At 52.5% G+C, this 16864-nt stretch overlaps 6 protein-coding genes across 6 annotated transcripts; 3 read left to right on the forward strand and 3 right to left on the reverse strand.

Annotated features, from left to right (window-relative positions):
• Positions 1–73: 73 nt before the first annotated feature.
• On the reverse strand, positions 74–1757 carry J4E86_005759 (uncharacterized protein; the record flags this gene model as incomplete). Its single annotated transcript, XM_051446291.1, has 5 exons — positions 74–607; positions 655–973; positions 1027–1352; positions 1400–1441; positions 1497–1757. 5 exons carry the CDS (start codon positions 1755–1757, stop codon positions 74–76), a joined length of 1482 nt encoding a protein of 493 aa, XP_051303058.1.
• A 668-nt stretch (positions 1758–2425) lies between these two features.
• On the forward strand, positions 2426–3459 carry J4E86_005760 (uncharacterized protein; the record flags this gene model as incomplete). The annotated part of the gene is made up of 2 exons (XM_051446292.1): positions 2426–2459; positions 2516–3459. The coding sequence occupies 2 exons, from the start codon at positions 2426–2428 to the stop codon at positions 3457–3459; spliced, it is 978 nt and encodes a 325-aa protein (XP_051303059.1).
• A 1005-nt stretch (positions 3460–4464) lies between these two features.
• On the reverse strand, positions 4465–5931 carry J4E86_005761 (uncharacterized protein; the record flags this gene model as incomplete). The annotated part of the gene is made up of 1 exon (XM_051446293.1): positions 4465–5931. One exon carries the CDS (start codon positions 5929–5931, stop codon positions 4465–4467), a length of 1467 nt encoding a protein of 488 aa, XP_051303060.1.
• A 182-nt stretch (positions 5932–6113) lies between these two features.
• J4E86_005762 (uncharacterized protein) lies at positions 6114–9236 on the forward strand (the record flags this gene model as incomplete). Its single annotated transcript, XM_051446294.1, has 2 exons — positions 6114–7845; positions 7915–9236. The coding sequence occupies 2 exons, from the start codon at positions 6114–6116 to the stop codon at positions 9234–9236; spliced, it is 3054 nt and encodes a 1017-aa protein (XP_051303061.1).
• A 3070-nt stretch (positions 9237–12306) lies between these two features.
• Positions 12307–13254, forward strand: J4E86_005763 (uncharacterized protein; the record flags this gene model as incomplete). The annotated part of the gene is made up of 2 exons (XM_051446295.1): positions 12307–12955; positions 12977–13254. 2 exons carry the CDS (start codon positions 12307–12309, stop codon positions 13252–13254), a joined length of 927 nt encoding a protein of 308 aa, XP_051303062.1.
• A 195-nt stretch (positions 13255–13449) lies between these two features.
• Positions 13450–14226, reverse strand: J4E86_005764 (uncharacterized protein; the record flags this gene model as incomplete). The annotated part of the gene is made up of 1 exon (XM_051446296.1): positions 13450–14226. One exon carries the CDS (start codon positions 14224–14226, stop codon positions 13450–13452), a length of 777 nt encoding a protein of 258 aa, XP_051303063.1.
• Between the last annotated feature and the right edge of the window lie 2638 nt (positions 14227–16864).

Below are 16864 nucleotides of genomic sequence, written 5' to 3' on the forward strand. Positions count from 1 at the left end.
GCGACATCCTCTAGCTCGAAGTCTATCAATGTGACATTTGTAGGCTCTTCGTGGGCCTCGAACGACTGCACAGCTATATCTGATACCTAAAGTCCGGTTCGCGGTCCGTATACTGCTTGCCAGCAGGCATAGTATACCCTTGGGCAAGCTTGACATCCTTCCTCTTCTCCCTCCTTCTATACATCGCCCGAACAATCCACCATCCGCACCATGCAAAAGCCAAACACCCCAAACTCCACGCATGACCCAGAGTATACTTCGGCGCCGCATTGTTCTGATAGATCTGGCCAGATACGACTCCACCGATATTGGTGAGTGTGAGCAGGATGCCTAGAGAAGCGGCACGCTTGCCATCGGGTGCACAGTTCGCAGATAGCCAGGTTATGTTTCCACCGGTGCAGAGAAAGCATGCTGTTGCGATGAGGTATGTGGCGAAGTATTGGACGTATGGGCTGACTGGAGAGAGGAGAATGGCGTAGCCGGCGATGCCTACGGGCGCCATCATGATTAGTGGTAAGAACCGCGTTTGATACCGATCAGACAGGTATGCGCCAATTGCGTAGACGATGGCGCCCCAGATGTTGACGGGAATGACGAGATATTGTGCCTGTGCGCGTCAGCAACGAATCTTAACCGGCAAGTGGCTAGCAATACCTGTTTGGTGGAGAAGTTGAACCCATTTCTGATGATAATGGGTAAGAAGGTTCCGAAACCATACAGAATCGTCACGACGGCGATCTGAATCACACCATGCACCCAACTCTTGATGTCCTTCGCTGCTTCTTTAATATCAGCCTTTCCATAACGACCGGAGCCCTCAGAGTCGGAGTAGGCCTGTGTTCGATGTGCGCGCTGGCGCATGAGAGCCTTCTCGTCGTCATTAAGGAAGTAGGCGGTTTCGAAGGATTTGGGGACCAGGAAGATGCAACAGGCTGCCCATATTATGGTGATGATGCCTTCAATAACATAGAGCCTGTATCATACATTAGTGCAAGGGTTGTCAAGCGTGCGAAAGCTGCAGCCTACCATCGCCACCCCGACCACCCAGCAACTCCGTTCATGTACAGGATGCCGAATGCGATAAGACCCCCAAAGGCTCCCGACAGCGCCGACGCGATGAACAAATATGCTATACGGATGCCGAGCTCTTCTCTAGTGTACCAATTGCATAGGAAGAGTGTCATTGCCGGGAACAGGCAGCCTTCGAAGAAGCCCAGAAAGATGCGCGTAGTAACCAGGCCAGCGAAGTTCTGCACAAACCCTGTGCAAAGACATGTAACACCCCAGCAGAAAGTGATCGTGGGTATCACTCTGTTGAATTGAAGACGTTTGACAAGTAGCGAGGTCGGAAACTATTTGCTGTTAGATATACAGAGTCTCAGCAGGAGCATGCACGTACTTCGGCGAGAATGTAGAAGATGTAGAATACCGATACAGCCGTCTATGTTCTCGTTAGTCTGACCATTTTCAGGACATTTGCTGGGGCCGTGACGCACATTCAGCTCGCTCCCCTTGAGTCCAATCTCCGTTGTCATACCCTGCGTTGCAGCAAACCCAATGTTACCGCGATCTAGATAGCTGATGAGCATGAGCATCATCATGACTGGCGCAACGAAGCAGTCCAGCTTGCGTCGCAACGCATCTTCCCTCTTCTTATTCTCGATGACCTCTGGGGTTTCATCTTGCGAGAGATATTCGCGCTGCACTTGTTCGTGTTTCTCGTCGGTTACCGAGCGTTGAAGGTCTGGCGTTGCCATTGCCGAAAGATATCAAGGAGCGAGGGAAACGGTAGCGGATAGCTTCCCGATGAGTTATCCGAGCTCAAAGGTCAAATAGTATCGTCTGTTATGCATTTTGAATAGATCGCGTGTATCCGGTACGTATGTGCGCCATGCGCCTTCCTGCGCTCATTACTCATGTCCATCGTCTAGGCCTAGGTACTTCTCCAACTTCGATAAATCCTCCATCACTCGCTTCCATACGCAGGACGCCTGAAGAGTGAGTGACACAGAAAGGCTGCATAGCGACGTCGGTGGCAGGGTGTAGAGTATTAGCCGGATTGCCGATCTGCGAACGTTGCGGAGGTGGAGAAGCCATGTGTGGTTCCCCAATGCGGGGTGAGATGCGGGGCTAGGCTTGGGGAAGCACGACGCGGCTTGGTACGAGGGGGGTTCTAAGAATGGAGATGCTCGCTGGCAGTAGGCAGTCAGAATCGATGGTGGTGCGCGGGGAACGGTGTTAGTAAGTCCGTCGCGACTGCCATGCGGAAGGACCCTAGTAAACATCGCGCTACTCAGTGCACCATTCATCTTGACACCAAGATATGTGGATCTAAGGAAACACTTGCAAAAGAAAGTCTTACATTCCGAAAGGACTGATCAAACATAGGCATTAAGATACCCGGACGCAGATAACTCAGCAACATATGTCTTCACCAAGCAAGACCGTGGCCTTCATTGGTACGTTCCTTCCCACCGAGATATCTTTCCGCCTTCTTCATACTGATGGAACACAGGTCTTGGCGTGATGGGTTACCCAATGGCCCTCAATCTTCGCAAAGGGCTCGACTCTTCTCATACCCTCCTGATCTGCGATGTGTCCACCTCCGCGCTCGAAAAGTTCCAATCAGACGCTTCAGGTCAGGGTCCAGTGGAAGTAGTAATGAACGGATACGATGCTGTCCAAAGAGCCGACACCGTCATAACAATGCTTCCAGATTCCAATGCCGTAAAGAAGGTGTATCTTGATAAAGAAACAGGAGTCCTGGCCGGTGCGGAGAAACTACCAAAAGGTGGAGAGGGAAAGCTGATCATGGAATGCGGTACCATCGAAACAGCTACAATCCTGGAGGTTGCGAAAGCAGTGGAAAACTCCAGTGCGAGCAAGATGCTGACTTTTGTTGATGCGCCGGTATCGGGTGGACCCATGGGTGCGCAGGACGGTACGTTGGCGTTCATGGCAGGCGCGAACAACAAGGACATCTTCCGTACCGTAAAGAGTTATCTGAGCCACATGGGCAAACCAGATGCGATATTTCTCTGCGGCGACATCGGCGCAGGTACAGCGTTCAAGGTCATCAACAACTACCTCAGTGCCATTACATCGCTCGCCGCGTCTGAAGCCCTGAACATCGGCTCGAAGATGGGATTGGATGTCGCACTACTCACAGACGTGATCAATGTTTCTGGTGGTCAGTGTTGGGTCACGAGTAAGAGCAATCCAGTACCGGGTATACAAGCCAACGTGCCGAGTTCGCGAGGATACGAAGGCGGGTTTCGCATCGAGCTTTGTGCGAAGGTGTTGGGCATGGGGAGTCAGCTTGCGGAGATGGTTGGAGCGCGCACTGTACTCGATAAGCCTACGCTGGAGGCTTTTGGTGAGGCGATGCAGGATGAGAGGTATCAAGGGAAGGACGCGAGGGTCGTGTATAAGTGGTTGAATGAGAGTGAGAGGAAATAGGATTTCGTACATCAGCTCATCACAAGTTCCGCAATACCCAAAATTACGCCGAGTTGCACCAGGCCCCCAATCGTGTTTAACTAACTCAATTTCACAACCTCCAATGAGGCTCGTTTCGAGGATACATCGATCTACCTCCCAGCAGTTCAGTAAGGCATACCACCCTGTGGAGGCTACAACAGTGGATTAGAATCTAGAGCTAAGTGAAAAAAGGTATCTTGAGATATACGTGGTCCTTCCTACGGAGCATAGCGTAAGCCCACTATCAATGTCTACGGCAAGGGCCTCGTAGCATATGCCGTATATCTGATTGAGCAGCGCAAGATGATTACGCCAGGAGGGTACAGACGGGCTTATAAGCTCGCACTCGACCTGGAAACGTAGCCGGGAGGTATCCGATGGTGCCCGTGGATGGGAAGTATCGTAACCCAGGGACTCTTCCATCCGAAAGTCCATATCAAGATCCGGCATGATCCCGCACAGGTCTGAGGAAGGCACCGACGCCAGGAGGATACGGAGGAAGTTAGACCCTCGAGTGAGACCTGAAAATGTAGCCTGGAGGTATTCGCCGGTCCTTTCCTGAGAAGGGCGTAGCTCCATGTCTGAATTTGATCGGAAAGAACCTCTCAACTTGCAGCGTATCTCTAAATACCATAGCAGAGTGTGCGCATGCCAGAAGAATACAAACGGCGTTGCACACTCAAAATAGATCTGATGATGAATCTAGGAGGTAGTCGCGGTGTTGTATGTAAGCATGGCGCAGCTCACTGGTCGGCTTCTCTAGAGCGGTCCAGATGCAGGCACGCTAGGCCTAATCGGTCGGCAAATCTCTAAGAGGTGCACGACAAGTGCGTATGCTAGGCAAATACGACGGGACTTGCGCTCTTGAAAGGGTTACGGTGATGTACCCGGGAGGTATTCGCGGATTATCGCATCAATGTGCCGATAAGACAAAGGACCATGTAGACGTCTGGCATGTATTGAAACCGGAGTACAGCAAAGGCTTTATCTCATTGGGCTCGCAGCTCGGTCTACAGGACTACTTGTTCTTCCGGTGCCGACACCAGAAGCCAGTAGTTCAAGTCTGGATGCCTGGACACGGTGCTTCTTCATGACTTCTACCCACTCTTCCTCAACCTCCTGCTCCTCGGTATCCTCTGTTCCTTCTCCTAGCTCTGCCCGCAGGTCCTCTTCCAATAGGGCAATCATCATGCTGAAATCGCCACCCAGTCTACCCAGCGAACCAGCGCAGTATAAGACCTGTGTAAGGAGCGAGTCGCGCTGGGAGCGATCTTGTACGTTTGGTAGATATGTTCGTAGCGTGTCGAAAAGCATTTCTACAAGGTGTAGCGGAAACGTTGCGAGGGCCGATGGTATCGGTTGGAGAGGGTTGGAGGTGTTGACTGGCTTTACAGCTGGCGCGCTTTCGTCGGACCCTGGTGCTGGTAAGGCGGAGGGGAAGATGCTCTTATACATGGATATGATGGCGAAGCTCTGTTCTCGGAAGACTTCGAGGTACTTCTTCAGATACTTTTCTGTTTGCTGACCCACGGCCCAGCCAGCGTCGCCTTTCGCTGCCTTGGTTGTCCGCTTGTCTGTCTCTTGGTCTGCAAGTTCGCGTAGAGGATCTAATGCGCTGAGCATCAACTCGAGGCACACTAAGCGGCATACAAGGAATAACGCGCCCAGTGTTCCTTCTCCACTGCCTATGCCAGCTTGTTTTGTTGACCATGCTTCGTCCAGTTCTGGCGCCACTCGTCTGAGCCACCCGATTGTTCGCATGGCACCTGCCAGCTTGATGCCCTGAGTCTGGAGCGAGCTTATGAGGTTGGTAGTCATGGTCTTCATCTCCTGCTCAGCCTGGGCAGTGAGCGAGGAGACTAGCTCTGAATTGGGGTATAGCGTGTGGAGACGCTTGATGTGTGCGTGGAGGTCGAGAGCCGAGGCATAGTTCGCGTTGGCGGTTGCCGTGGATGACGAGGCTTGTGCGGCGGCTGTGGAGGAGCTGATGGCGGATGAGAGAAGGGTAGGTAGGTCGAGCACATCGGAGACGCGGTCAATGTTGCGGGACAGCAGCATGGCCTTTCTCCGTCTATCTAGTATCGCATTGTCTGCGCCTCTGCTGTACTTCTCGGAAAAGTTCTGCGCGGCTGTCTCCAAATTCGGCAGCTCCGCCTGTACTGTGCCTGCATCTTGGCCTATCTGCGGGAGTGTCTTGCGGAGGTGTAGTAGGTGGTCGGTCGAGGATATTATGGGTTTATGTGACCGCTTCGAGAGAGCTTGCAGTGATCGTAGTATAGACTGCGAGCTTTGTGATAGCGATTGCTGCTCGGAGGACGTGAGGGCAGCTAGGGGCAGGGTCGTGAGGCGGGAGAGGTACGTGTTGGTGACGGCGTCATTGGGGGAGGGCCGTAGCTGCGCGTCTTGGGCGTCGAAGTAGGGTATCAGTAGTTCGTAGAGAGGATCCGTCATGTTGTCGCGTTTCACTCGTCCAATGACGCGTGCAGCTGTTGAATTGCGTCTCGAGGGGTGCGTGGGGTGGCTGCCCAGGTGTCGAGCTGCGGGCGGAGGTGCCACGAGGCTGACCCCTGCCGCGTTAGCGCCCTTTGCACTTCACATGCGGCCGCTACCGCAACATTGGAACCGCAGGACTCATGGATCGCGGCCACTCCCACACAGACAACCCCAATAGCGCGGACGACGACGCAAATCGACCACAGCAACCTAACGCAGTCGAGCGCTTCCTTGCTGAGCTGTTCCAGAATCGTTTTCTCACAGACCTCTCGACCAACGACGACGAAGCTGCACCGACACGACCGATTTCGCCGCGAACGCTACCCTCGAATCACCTTGTGCCTTTCTTCACCGCCTCCAATACCTTTCCAGTACCGCAAAATCCAGTCAACACTGCACAAGTGGCAGAAATCACATCGCCGCATACTCCAGCACGCCAAATGCAAAGCGCGCAGGATGTCGTCTTCTGTGTCGAGGATACCGTGGGGCTCAAGGACGACAAGTACAGCGTCGGCATCATAGAGAGGTCTTTTGGCGATGTCGACTCGCACGAGCCCCGGCCACAGCGCGACTACCCCGACGACATCGAACGCCACACCGATATCCCCAGGGAAGATTTTTGGAAGTTCATGAAAGACGGTATCCCACCGCGGGGTACCGTCCTAGTGTCATGGCAGACCCAGTACAAGACGGAACTTATACCAGAAGCAAAGCTTCAGCTGCTGGATCGCGCGCTCTACGTAGGCGATGTAGTCAAGAGGAAGGCCGAGGATCATATTAGTGGTACCGTCATTGGCACCCAGGCAGTCTGCACCCTCTTCCCCGCGACCCTCTTCAACGGCGGTCAAATCACACAGACAACCACCGACGATCTATCCATACGGAACATCCCGGCCGACGAGCTCATCAACGTGCACGAATTCGTCGAGGGCGCCTTGGTCGTCTACGGCGACTGGGTCGGGCGGGTAGAGAACGTATACGACGAGGTCGCCATCAGGCTGGCCAACAACTCGGTCGTGGTCGTCGAGGACCCGGCCGAGCTGGAACAGGACGACACCACTCTCGAGCGGCTCAGCGTAGGCGACACAGTCAAGACCAAAAAGGGCAACCTGCGGCGGGGAAACTGGAGATTCGGCGCATACGATCCGAGCGTGCCGCCTGTGGGCATGGTCGTCGAGACAAGAGCATCCGAAATTGACGTGCAATGGCTAGCAAGAAGCATCGGCGCGCGCAACGTCGCCTTCAATGCAGATGAGCCTCCGGCGACAATCGGTCGAGACGAATTCGAGAGCCCCAACTTCTACCGATACGATGCCTCAGGAGGCACCGCCACAACACTCCCCGTCTCCGAAAACGGTGTCGATAAATCATATCATGTTACTGATGTGGCCGTGGGTGATCGGGTACGGTTCAAGGACATCGCCGGCGCCGCTGTAAAGTACGACGGCACGAGGGAACTACCCAACGGATATCCACAAGGGAAGGTGACCCGCATCGCGCGGACGGAAAGCCTGGGATACGATCTCAATGTCTTCTTAGTGATGCAGACTCACAGTCGGGTCACCGTTCAATGGCAAGACCTGTCCATAACGCACGATCTCAGCTCTTCTCTACTGCCAGATCCCAATGTAGAAGACGACGATGAGGTCTGGCCAGGTGAAGTTGTTTTCTCCAAAGAGAATCGCGAGGGTGACAACGCTGATGACTCTGCGACAAAGAAGCCTTCGAAAGTGGGTGTAGTCCAGACAGTCAAGGGCCGAGATCGGATAGCCACTGTGCGATGGTTCAAGAATCCTTCCATTGAGTTCTTCGGTCCAGATCTACTTCCTCCGTCAAGTACAGGAGAGCTACAAGATGCCATTGAAGACGTCAGTCTGTACGACATCTACTCCTTCCCCGCACTAACACGAAGGCGCGGCGACTTTGTCCTAGTCCATCCAGACTCAATCGAAGGTGTACAGACACCACTCAACGTCACTGGCCCCGACTGGTTTGGAGAGGTTATTGACCTGGGCCTGGACGGGAAGCTCACGGTTCGCCTTGGCGCAGCAAAGCCTGTCGTGGATGTCAAGGTTCCCTATGAACGCGTCACTCTTGCCTACAGCAGCGACATGGCTGATGATTTCGGCAACATGGATCCGCTAGAGGGTGAATACATCGACGACTCTGACGAGAGCGATGAGAGCGATTTCGACACGGCGTCATTCAACGAGATGTGGATCGAGTATGAGGGCATGGATGGTGAACAGCCTGTTGGCGACGAAGGAGATTGGTCGACAGAAGATGAGGATGAAGAGGAAGAAGACGATGGCAATACGGACACATCCATGCCCGATCTGGTCGACATCACAAAAGAAGTCGATACATCGAAGACGACTCCCGAAGAGCCTGATGAAGACGGCGGTATAGCGCTAGACGATCATACAGAACAGCCCACGGAGGGACCAGCTTCTTTCCTCATCCTCGAAGAAGCCCCACCGGCGTCCCACCACTACCTTTCTCAATCATCAGCTTCCTCGTCAGCCTTCATGCGCCGGATAGCAAAAGAGCACAAGATCCTTCGAAGCTCGCTTCCACCCGGCATCTTCGTCCGCACCTGGGAGTCTCGATTAGATCTCCTCCGCGTCCTCATGATCGGTCCCAACGACACACCCTACGAGTACGCGCCCTTCGTCATCGACTTCCACCTCGGATCGGCATACCCCCAAGAAGCACCATCAGCCTTTTTCCACAGCTGGACAAACGGCAACGGTCCCGTGAACCCCAATCTATACGAGGACGGCAAGATCTGTCTAAGTCTACTGGGCACATGGCACACCGACGAGCGGAATGAGAGCTGGAGCCCCGCGAAGAGCACGCTCCTACAGGTTCTCGTCTCCATCATGGGTCTCGTACTAGTCAAGGAACCTTACTACAACGAAGCCGGCTACGACGTCCATCGCTCAGCGCCAGAGACCAAGCTCAGCTCTGCGCTCTACACTGAGCGCGCTTACTTCCGTGCTCGCGCATTCATCCATCACGCACTTACACATGAGGTCGCACCGTTCAAGGAGGAGCTACAATATCTTTACCGGAGCCAAGAAGACGGCGCGCCAAAACTCCTCGACAAAGCTATTGAAGCCGCCAAGGACGTTGTCGAGCAAAGCGCTGAGGGTAGTGAGGAGGGCGAGCGTGATGGACTTAGGAAGATCAGTCTGGGCGCACTCGTTATGCTGAGGAGACAGGTTGAGAAGCTAGAAGCTTTGAAGCAGGCGAGTACTTGAGCAGGAGGATTGTCATGACTGATGATGGGTCGACTTCGTGTAACTGTATTAGATCTTCGCATCCGGAGACGCGTGGCGCTTTACCATGAAAGCAAGACAGCGAAGTAAGAGGAATGTAAAATATACTTCAAGGTGCCCGTCACCCTGGCCTTGACCGTGATTCTGGATATCTGGATTGGAGCACCTTATACAAGGACAGTGAAATAGTATCACCTAGGAGTCTACATTACCTCAGGATCTTGTCAATCTTTGAATTGTATCCTAATGTAGTCGGCAAGCACCTGTTCAGAACGCGCGGGACACGTATCACCTGGGAGTCTACATTACCTTTGGATTTTGCGTAACTTTGGCTTGTATACGAATGTAGTCGGCAAAGATAGTCTGAGGATTGCTGAACACGTATCACCTAGGAGTCTGCATTACCTCAGGATCCTGTTGATCTTTCTTTTGTATACTAACGTTGTCGGCAAACATAGTCTGAGAATTTCGATTTCTCTCATTTGATGAGGATGTAGTCGGCAAAGCACCTGTTCAATTTTGACTTGTAGAAGGTAGGATGGGTAACCAAGGAAGCCAACAAGGACAACCCACAACAAGCTTCTGAGAAAGAGTACACGAGATGTGAAGCAGCAGCGCAGGAGTGCCTGCCCACGCTGTAGCTGCAATGTAGCAAATCTCGCTCCGCGTCCTGCTTCCTGTTCTTTAGCACCCACAAGAAGGGAACAGGTATGTGCACATTTCCTTTCTAAGCCATTTTCTCCGTTACTGCATTCTGGCTTCAGTGTGCTAATAATTATGTATCTATGTAGCTATCAGAATGAAAACTCTCGCGGAAATGTGCCCGTGGCTCGACTGGCCTTCAGTCGAAAACAGCATCGTCGCGGCCGCCATTTGCGGCCTTTTCTGCATGTTCGTGGCCTTCCTGGCTTGGCTCTTCGGGGTGTCGTGGCCCTGGAAGGGGAAGTCGGCGGAGGAGATGGAGTGCCTTCGGGCGATGAAAGAGGAGTTGGTGGGGTTGCGGGAGCAGGTGGCCCGTCTCGCCCGAGACAACGCCATGCGGCTCGGTGAGCGCCGGCAGCTCGACATGCGGCTCGCCATGCTGCATGACGACTTGCGGCAGTCTCGGGGCCTGCCGAGGATGACGGTCCCCGTTGACCGAGGGGGTCCTCTGCCGGGCTCGCAGATGCGGGCGAGGAGTCTCTCCTTTTGATTTCTTTTCCTTTCATCAAGTATCATATTAACTCTAGCATCCCTTTTTTTCCATCATATTTACATTTCCTTTCTCAAACATTGTAGCCCATGACAGATTGTATCCCCAACATCTCTTTCTTTATCATATTTACATTTCCTTTCTCTCAAACATTGTATCCCAAGACAGCTTGTATCCCCAACATTTCTTAACAACTTACATTTTATGGGCCTTGTCCCCCACGTCCCCGCCGTTAGGCCTGGGGCCACCCCCGATACTGAGATAGGGGGTGGTGCAGACGGGGGTATTCTTAATCATGTTCTCTATTGCCTTGGAGGTATACAGAACTTCTCTTCAGCCAACAGTTTCGCTCCAGCCAACAGTTTCGCTCCAGCCAACAGTTCCGCTTCAACCAACAGCTTTGTTCCAGTCAACAGCTTCGCTTTAGCACTCAACTTGGCCTCAGCATACAACCTGGCTCCAGCATCCAACCTCGCTTCAGCACCCAACTTGGCTTCAACATCCAACCTCGCTTCAGCCTACATCTTTGCCTCAGCTGGCCTGACTTCGCAACACAGCTTCTCCAGCAAACAGCTTCACGCAGACAAGAAGTCACACCATCGGCTACTTCACGTAGACCTGTACCGCTACAATCAGCAATGTTGCTACTTTCGCCCAGTACCAGACAATCGATGTTCTCAGCGTCTTTTGTTGTTGGTACTGAGGTACCTCAGTCGACGATCTCCGCCTTGACATCGTTTCACTGGCCTCGATCAGTCATCGGGTATTGGACGAACGCGATCAAATTCTGCATACCGCGCCGTTCCACAGCTTATCAATAACATCAAACTGGCAAATCCCGGTCAGCTGGTTGAAAGTCTCGGTGTGTGCGCGATTCCATACTTCGGTTCCTTCCATCCCATCTATCGTACTGCGATGGCGGAGAGCGAGACGAGCCACTCATGACGCCTGCAATACATCAATCACATACGCAAAGGTGCTTCTCATCAAATGAAAGAGATCGCAATCTTCAGACTCTGGCTGAAAGTCACATGATCGCTCTGAGCACAGGTCCGCTTTAAGCTCACCACCACCACAACGTTCACACCTCAGGTCAACTGCACGAAGATAAAACGCATGCATCTCATCTATCGCCTCCGCAACATCTTCGCGACGCTTCCGCAGAATCCGATCTACCACTGGATTATGTATGTAACCACTAGTTAGACCATTAAGTAGACAATAAGATTAGATAGTGCAGCTCAAAGCTATACTCCAGACTCATCTCATACCAGTAATGAAGCAGCAATAATCCAAAGACGGAGCTAGATTAATGTCAGGCCTGGCCCGTACGAGTCGACCTCGAGAGCACCCTAGAGTCTACATCAATGTTGAATCACTCACTTTGCATGGTTTTATGTTATTGTAGGCTGCAAACCTGGTCAGGATTTTCCGTACATCGGGTGGGAGGCTCGACATTGGGAGCACCCTGGAGTCTACGTTGATGTTGGATTACCCACTTTGCATGATCTTGTGTGATCGCAGGGTGCAAAGCTGGTCATGATTTTCCGTGTATTGGGTGGGAGGTTCGACTTCGAAAGCAGCCTAGAGGCTACATCAATGTTGAATCACCCACTTTGCGTGGTTTTATGTTATTGTAAGCTGCAAAGCTAGTCAGGATTTTGGGTGGGAGGTTCGACCCGGACTCTAGGTTCGGTTAGTCTTCTCATTCGCTACAGGGTTGTACATGCACATGCACAATTCTTTGGTAGCGAATACTGCCCTGGGCAGGCTCGAAATACAAAAAGACTCTACGACCTTCCACGAAACGCACTTCTTTCAACTTATTGCAACCCATCTAACCTTCCCAACACCGCGACCATGCCGATCATCAATCTTGGACCGTTCGGACGCTACCGTCTCTCAAAGCTACACGACACAGCCGAACAACAAAGTCTACTAGAGGATAAAAAATATTCAAAAACTGGTGGCACTGCCTCGAAGTCACTACCTTCTTATACATCACAAGGTGAAAACTGCGTGCCTCTGGGCTTGCCACCGAAGGAAATAAGACACTGTGCTCCTCCCAAGGCTCAAAAGCCAAGCAGTCAAGTTCAGCAGCTGCAGCGATACATCCTCGAAATCCTCGCGATTACTTTCTCCGCACATTTCGACACGCTCAACAGGGCTCTCCAGGATCCAACATCAGAAGGCACTACTACAATCCTCTGCGACGAAGAGCGATCGGAGCTTCTGGCGCTATCGGGTCTTGTACGCAAATGCCACGATCAGCTACATCGCGATCCGGAAACGCGTATCGTGGCCAAAGACGAGATGACACTAAGCGACAAGATCTCCCAGCCCGGTCTGCAACTAGAGTACAACCTGGGCGAGTACGCCTTAGAATTGATAGAATGGTACGGATCCTACACTCGTGCGTATGGGAATAGCCACACCTGGCAATACACGATACCTGGCTATTGGGAGAAGAACCCTACGATGGGTTTCAACAATCTCAAGGAAAGCATGCGTACGTTCTCTCTGATCATAGAGCATACGGCGCCTAGCCAGCATGTTTTCGACATTCTGCACGAAGCATGGGATGTCTGCCGAGAAAAGCGCGGACTTGAATGCGAATACGAATTCCTAAGGAGCAGCAATCCGATCTACTGGGCTAGACGGAACGGATATGATCTCATGGGATCGATTCTGTCGCTGTATGGTACGACGCTTGAATTTGCGGGCAACGCGCCGGTGAGGCCGCGATTTCTGTGCGGAAAGCCACCGAGATTCCTGTGGAAAGCCGCGTGGGGAGGAGGTGGTCGGTAGTGGATTTTTTTGAGTATAATAGATCTGCTGCCAAGCAGCCTTCATAATACGCCGATCAAATGTAATACATGCCACTAGAATTCCATGCTCACCTCATACATGAAAAGACTGAACACTACATGGATAACATGCAAAGTGGGGGATCCAACATCGATGTAGGCTCCGCGCTCGTCGTTAAGTTAACATTCTATGCCGCTACCGTCCTCCCATCTCCTTATCCAACACCTCCAACCCCACATCCAAAGTACTAATACTCAACAACGTCGCCAACTCCAACACCTCCATAATCTCCTCCTTCGTACCCCCATAATTCAACACATTCCGCATATGCAGCTTCAACCCCGGCTTATACATATGCGTCGCCGCCGTATCAAACGCACAATATATCAGCTCCTTGACCTTGGGTTCAAGCACGCCCTTGCCCCCCTCATTCGTCCACGGCACAGAACTAAACTCCGTATACGCGTCGAAGAAGTCGGGTGCAATGAGCAACATTTCTTCCCATAACGCGTTCCAGTACCCGCGTTTCGTCTCGAAATCTTGCTTTAGCGCGAGTTGCTGCGGGCTCATGCTCGCCATGCCTTTTGGCATGGCTTCGCCCCGCTCTTCGAGGACTTCTAAGAGGATTGGCACGCCGACTGTGGAGGCGTGGATGCCCAGGGTGGATGTGAGACACAGTGTTTCGACGATTTCGGCACGGGAGGCGCCTGCGGAGAGGGCGGCGCGTGTGTAGCGGTGGATGTTGGGGACGTGGAGGTGGGTTGATGATGCGCTTACGGCAAGGGAGATTAGGGACTGGATCTTGGGTGATAGGTGGCTGCTTCGCCTTGGTATGGCTGTTAGGCGGAGCGACGCTGCGAACATCTCGGGTGAGTGTTTGAGCATCCGCGCCCAGGACTCATCGTAGGCTGCGGAGCCGAGCTCGGTGTCGAAGTGCTCTTTTAGGCGCTGTTGGTCTGGTGAGAGAGACATGTTGTGTAATGGTATCAATGTTTTAGATCAATCTTTTGGACAGAAGTGAAGACTTGAATAGCACAGGTGGAGGTTGCGTCACTGAGACCACTAAGAGAACTGCTTTCAAATCATTGCGGAACATATAAGACCCCGGCATTGAGACAGGAACGCATGAAGTACAAGATTGTTAGTTCCGCGGATGCAGTCTGCATTGTTCTGCCTGCCGCCCCTCAATCCGCGTCTTCCGAGGATAGTTGATGGTGGTGAGCAAGCAAGCCCCACATTTCCCCAATTCTGTCGTGTGGGGAAGTGCAGGGATCAGGACACCACCTGGTGGCCGAACGAGAAGGATTACAGCTGTAGCGAGTAAACTGAGCTTCCCCATACTGCGAGTCGACAACGTAGTATGTACGAGAGGCGATCGGTATCCCGACATTCTGTTCAGAACAATTGCTAGGTGACGTCTTGAACGCTAACGACTAACCATCCATGCTTTGCTCCGCGCCAAAGAACCGCGTCTTGTTCTTTGGGTCGCTCTCCCATTCAACGTCATGTGCAAAGATGATCTCAACACCTTCTTTCTCCAGGGTTCTGATTCTGTCAATCGTCGCCTCAGCTTGCTTTCTGTCGGCATGTATGCAACAGACTTGTCCATGAGCATCGTTCCACTCTCCGATCGTTTTCTCTCCGGTCAACAGTCGTCTGTCGTGACATGCATCTCCGCCCATGTAAATTTGGTGGTCAGGAGATGTCCGAGCAAGAAGATTGATGTGTCCTGGTAGATGACCGGGTGCGTCGACGATGAGCAGTGAGCCGTCATTGAAGACGTCCAAAGTCTGAGGGAGGTTTCCGTGCGTTTGCCAGGAGCCACCGAAGTTGATAGCGCCCGTTTCTCTACATGAGTCGTGCTTCGTCAACACGTTTGCCGAAGGTTCCGATAGTTCAATAGTCCGCTCTTCTGGCAGAAGATCACTTTCGAAGAAAGAATGGCCACCGCGCAAAGACGACGATGTGCCATCAAGCAAGGCAAGTGAACCATGGCCGACAACGAAGGTAGATGAAGGAAAGTCTCGAGGTTCGCCAATATGATCCCAATGCACCTGCCGTAGCCACGTTACCTACCGTCCGCAAAGCAAGGTCGTGTGACTTACGTGCGAATAGATCACATAATCGATGTCCTCGGGTACTAGCCCGCCTCTCGCGAGGCTTTTGGTGACGTCCGGATCGGTACTCATTGGCTGTCTCGTCTCGACATGCTTTTGTATTGGTGGCGCGTATCTCTTGATGTCTCTCCTCAGGCCTAGATCGCACACAAGCCGTGTCCGCTTCTTGGTGCTTTGGTTGTAGTGCTGTATCAGAAATGCTAACGAAGGTACGGTCCGGCGTGCATCTCGACTAACAGGGTGTACGAATTGGTACTCTGGAAGAGAAAAGTGACCACACGATAACGCGTGCACAGTGACAACGGCCGCCGCTGCATGGTCGGAATGCTTTTGCGAGACAATAGCAGACATTTCTCAAGGATGATGGAGCTTTTCGTAGATGATGTCGTCTCAAGGTTGCAAGACTATGGCTGTTGAGAAGGACAGCCGCAGGTGCTCTCATGCACGAGCAGATGGAGATGGCACGTGAGATCATCGTTCAGCTTACCAAGGTACCTATGGGGGTATTAGGTGTTGGCGAAAGAGTGGGTAGGATTAGTGCGTCGTTATCCGTTGGAGAAATGTCTACCCCGCTTCACCAGCCGCGGCACGCTCACCACGCGTTCTGATGGTAGAGTATTGACGTGACTTGTTTCTCAAAATTTCCAGGTCTCGTATACACACCAACTTCCCACTCGACGCTAGCTCTCTGTCGTTCTTGAATGTGCTCTCAGCTTCAACTCGATCCCCTACCTCTATCTGGCACACGCATTCGTCATGACGCATTCGCACGATTTTAGAAAGCTGGGCTTCATCGGCCTTGGGGCTATGGGAAAACCAATGCTTTCTCATCTTGCCAACAGATTGCCTGAGGAATCGCGCATTTGGGTTTATGACGTGGTCGAACAGATGGTAGACGATGCGTGTGCAGAATTTCCCGGTCGAGTCTTGAAGGCAAAAAGCGCCAAAGACGTGGCGCAACAAGTCGTGAGTCCAGAAGCCACCGTGCGAAGATGGTAGCTAACGAGGTGACAGGACACAGTTGTAAGCATGGTGCCTGAAGGTGCACATGTACGATCCGTATATCTCGATCCTCAAAACGGCGTATGCAGCACCGATATCTCGAACAAGCTGCTCATCGACTGCTCAACAATAGACACGGCAACCAGCCTCGCTGTGAAGGATCATATCGCCGCAGAGTTTCCCTCAGCATCGTTCTATGACTCCCCAGTGAGTGGCGGCGTAGTGGGAGCCATCAAAGGCACAATCGCATTTTTTCTGGGCTGTGCAGAGTCGGACCCAAATATTGAGCGCCTCAAATATCTGATGGGTTTGATGGGTGGGCAAGTGATACCGTGCGGAGGTCCATCCCTTGGGCTTGCAGCGAAGCTGTCGAACAACTACCTATCTGGTATCATCGCAATAGCTTGCTCTGAGGCTTTCGACATGGGAATGCGCAGCGGATTGGATCCCCGCACTCTGGCCGAAGTATACGCTGCGGGTACTGCCCAGAA

The sequence above is a fragment of the Alternaria arbusti genome (genome assembly GCF_024043155.1).
Source record: "Alternaria arbusti strain BMP 1465 chromosome Unknown scaffold_6, whole genome shotgun sequence".
NCBI lineage: Eukaryota > Fungi > Ascomycota > Dothideomycetes > Pleosporales > Pleosporaceae > Alternaria > Alternaria arbusti.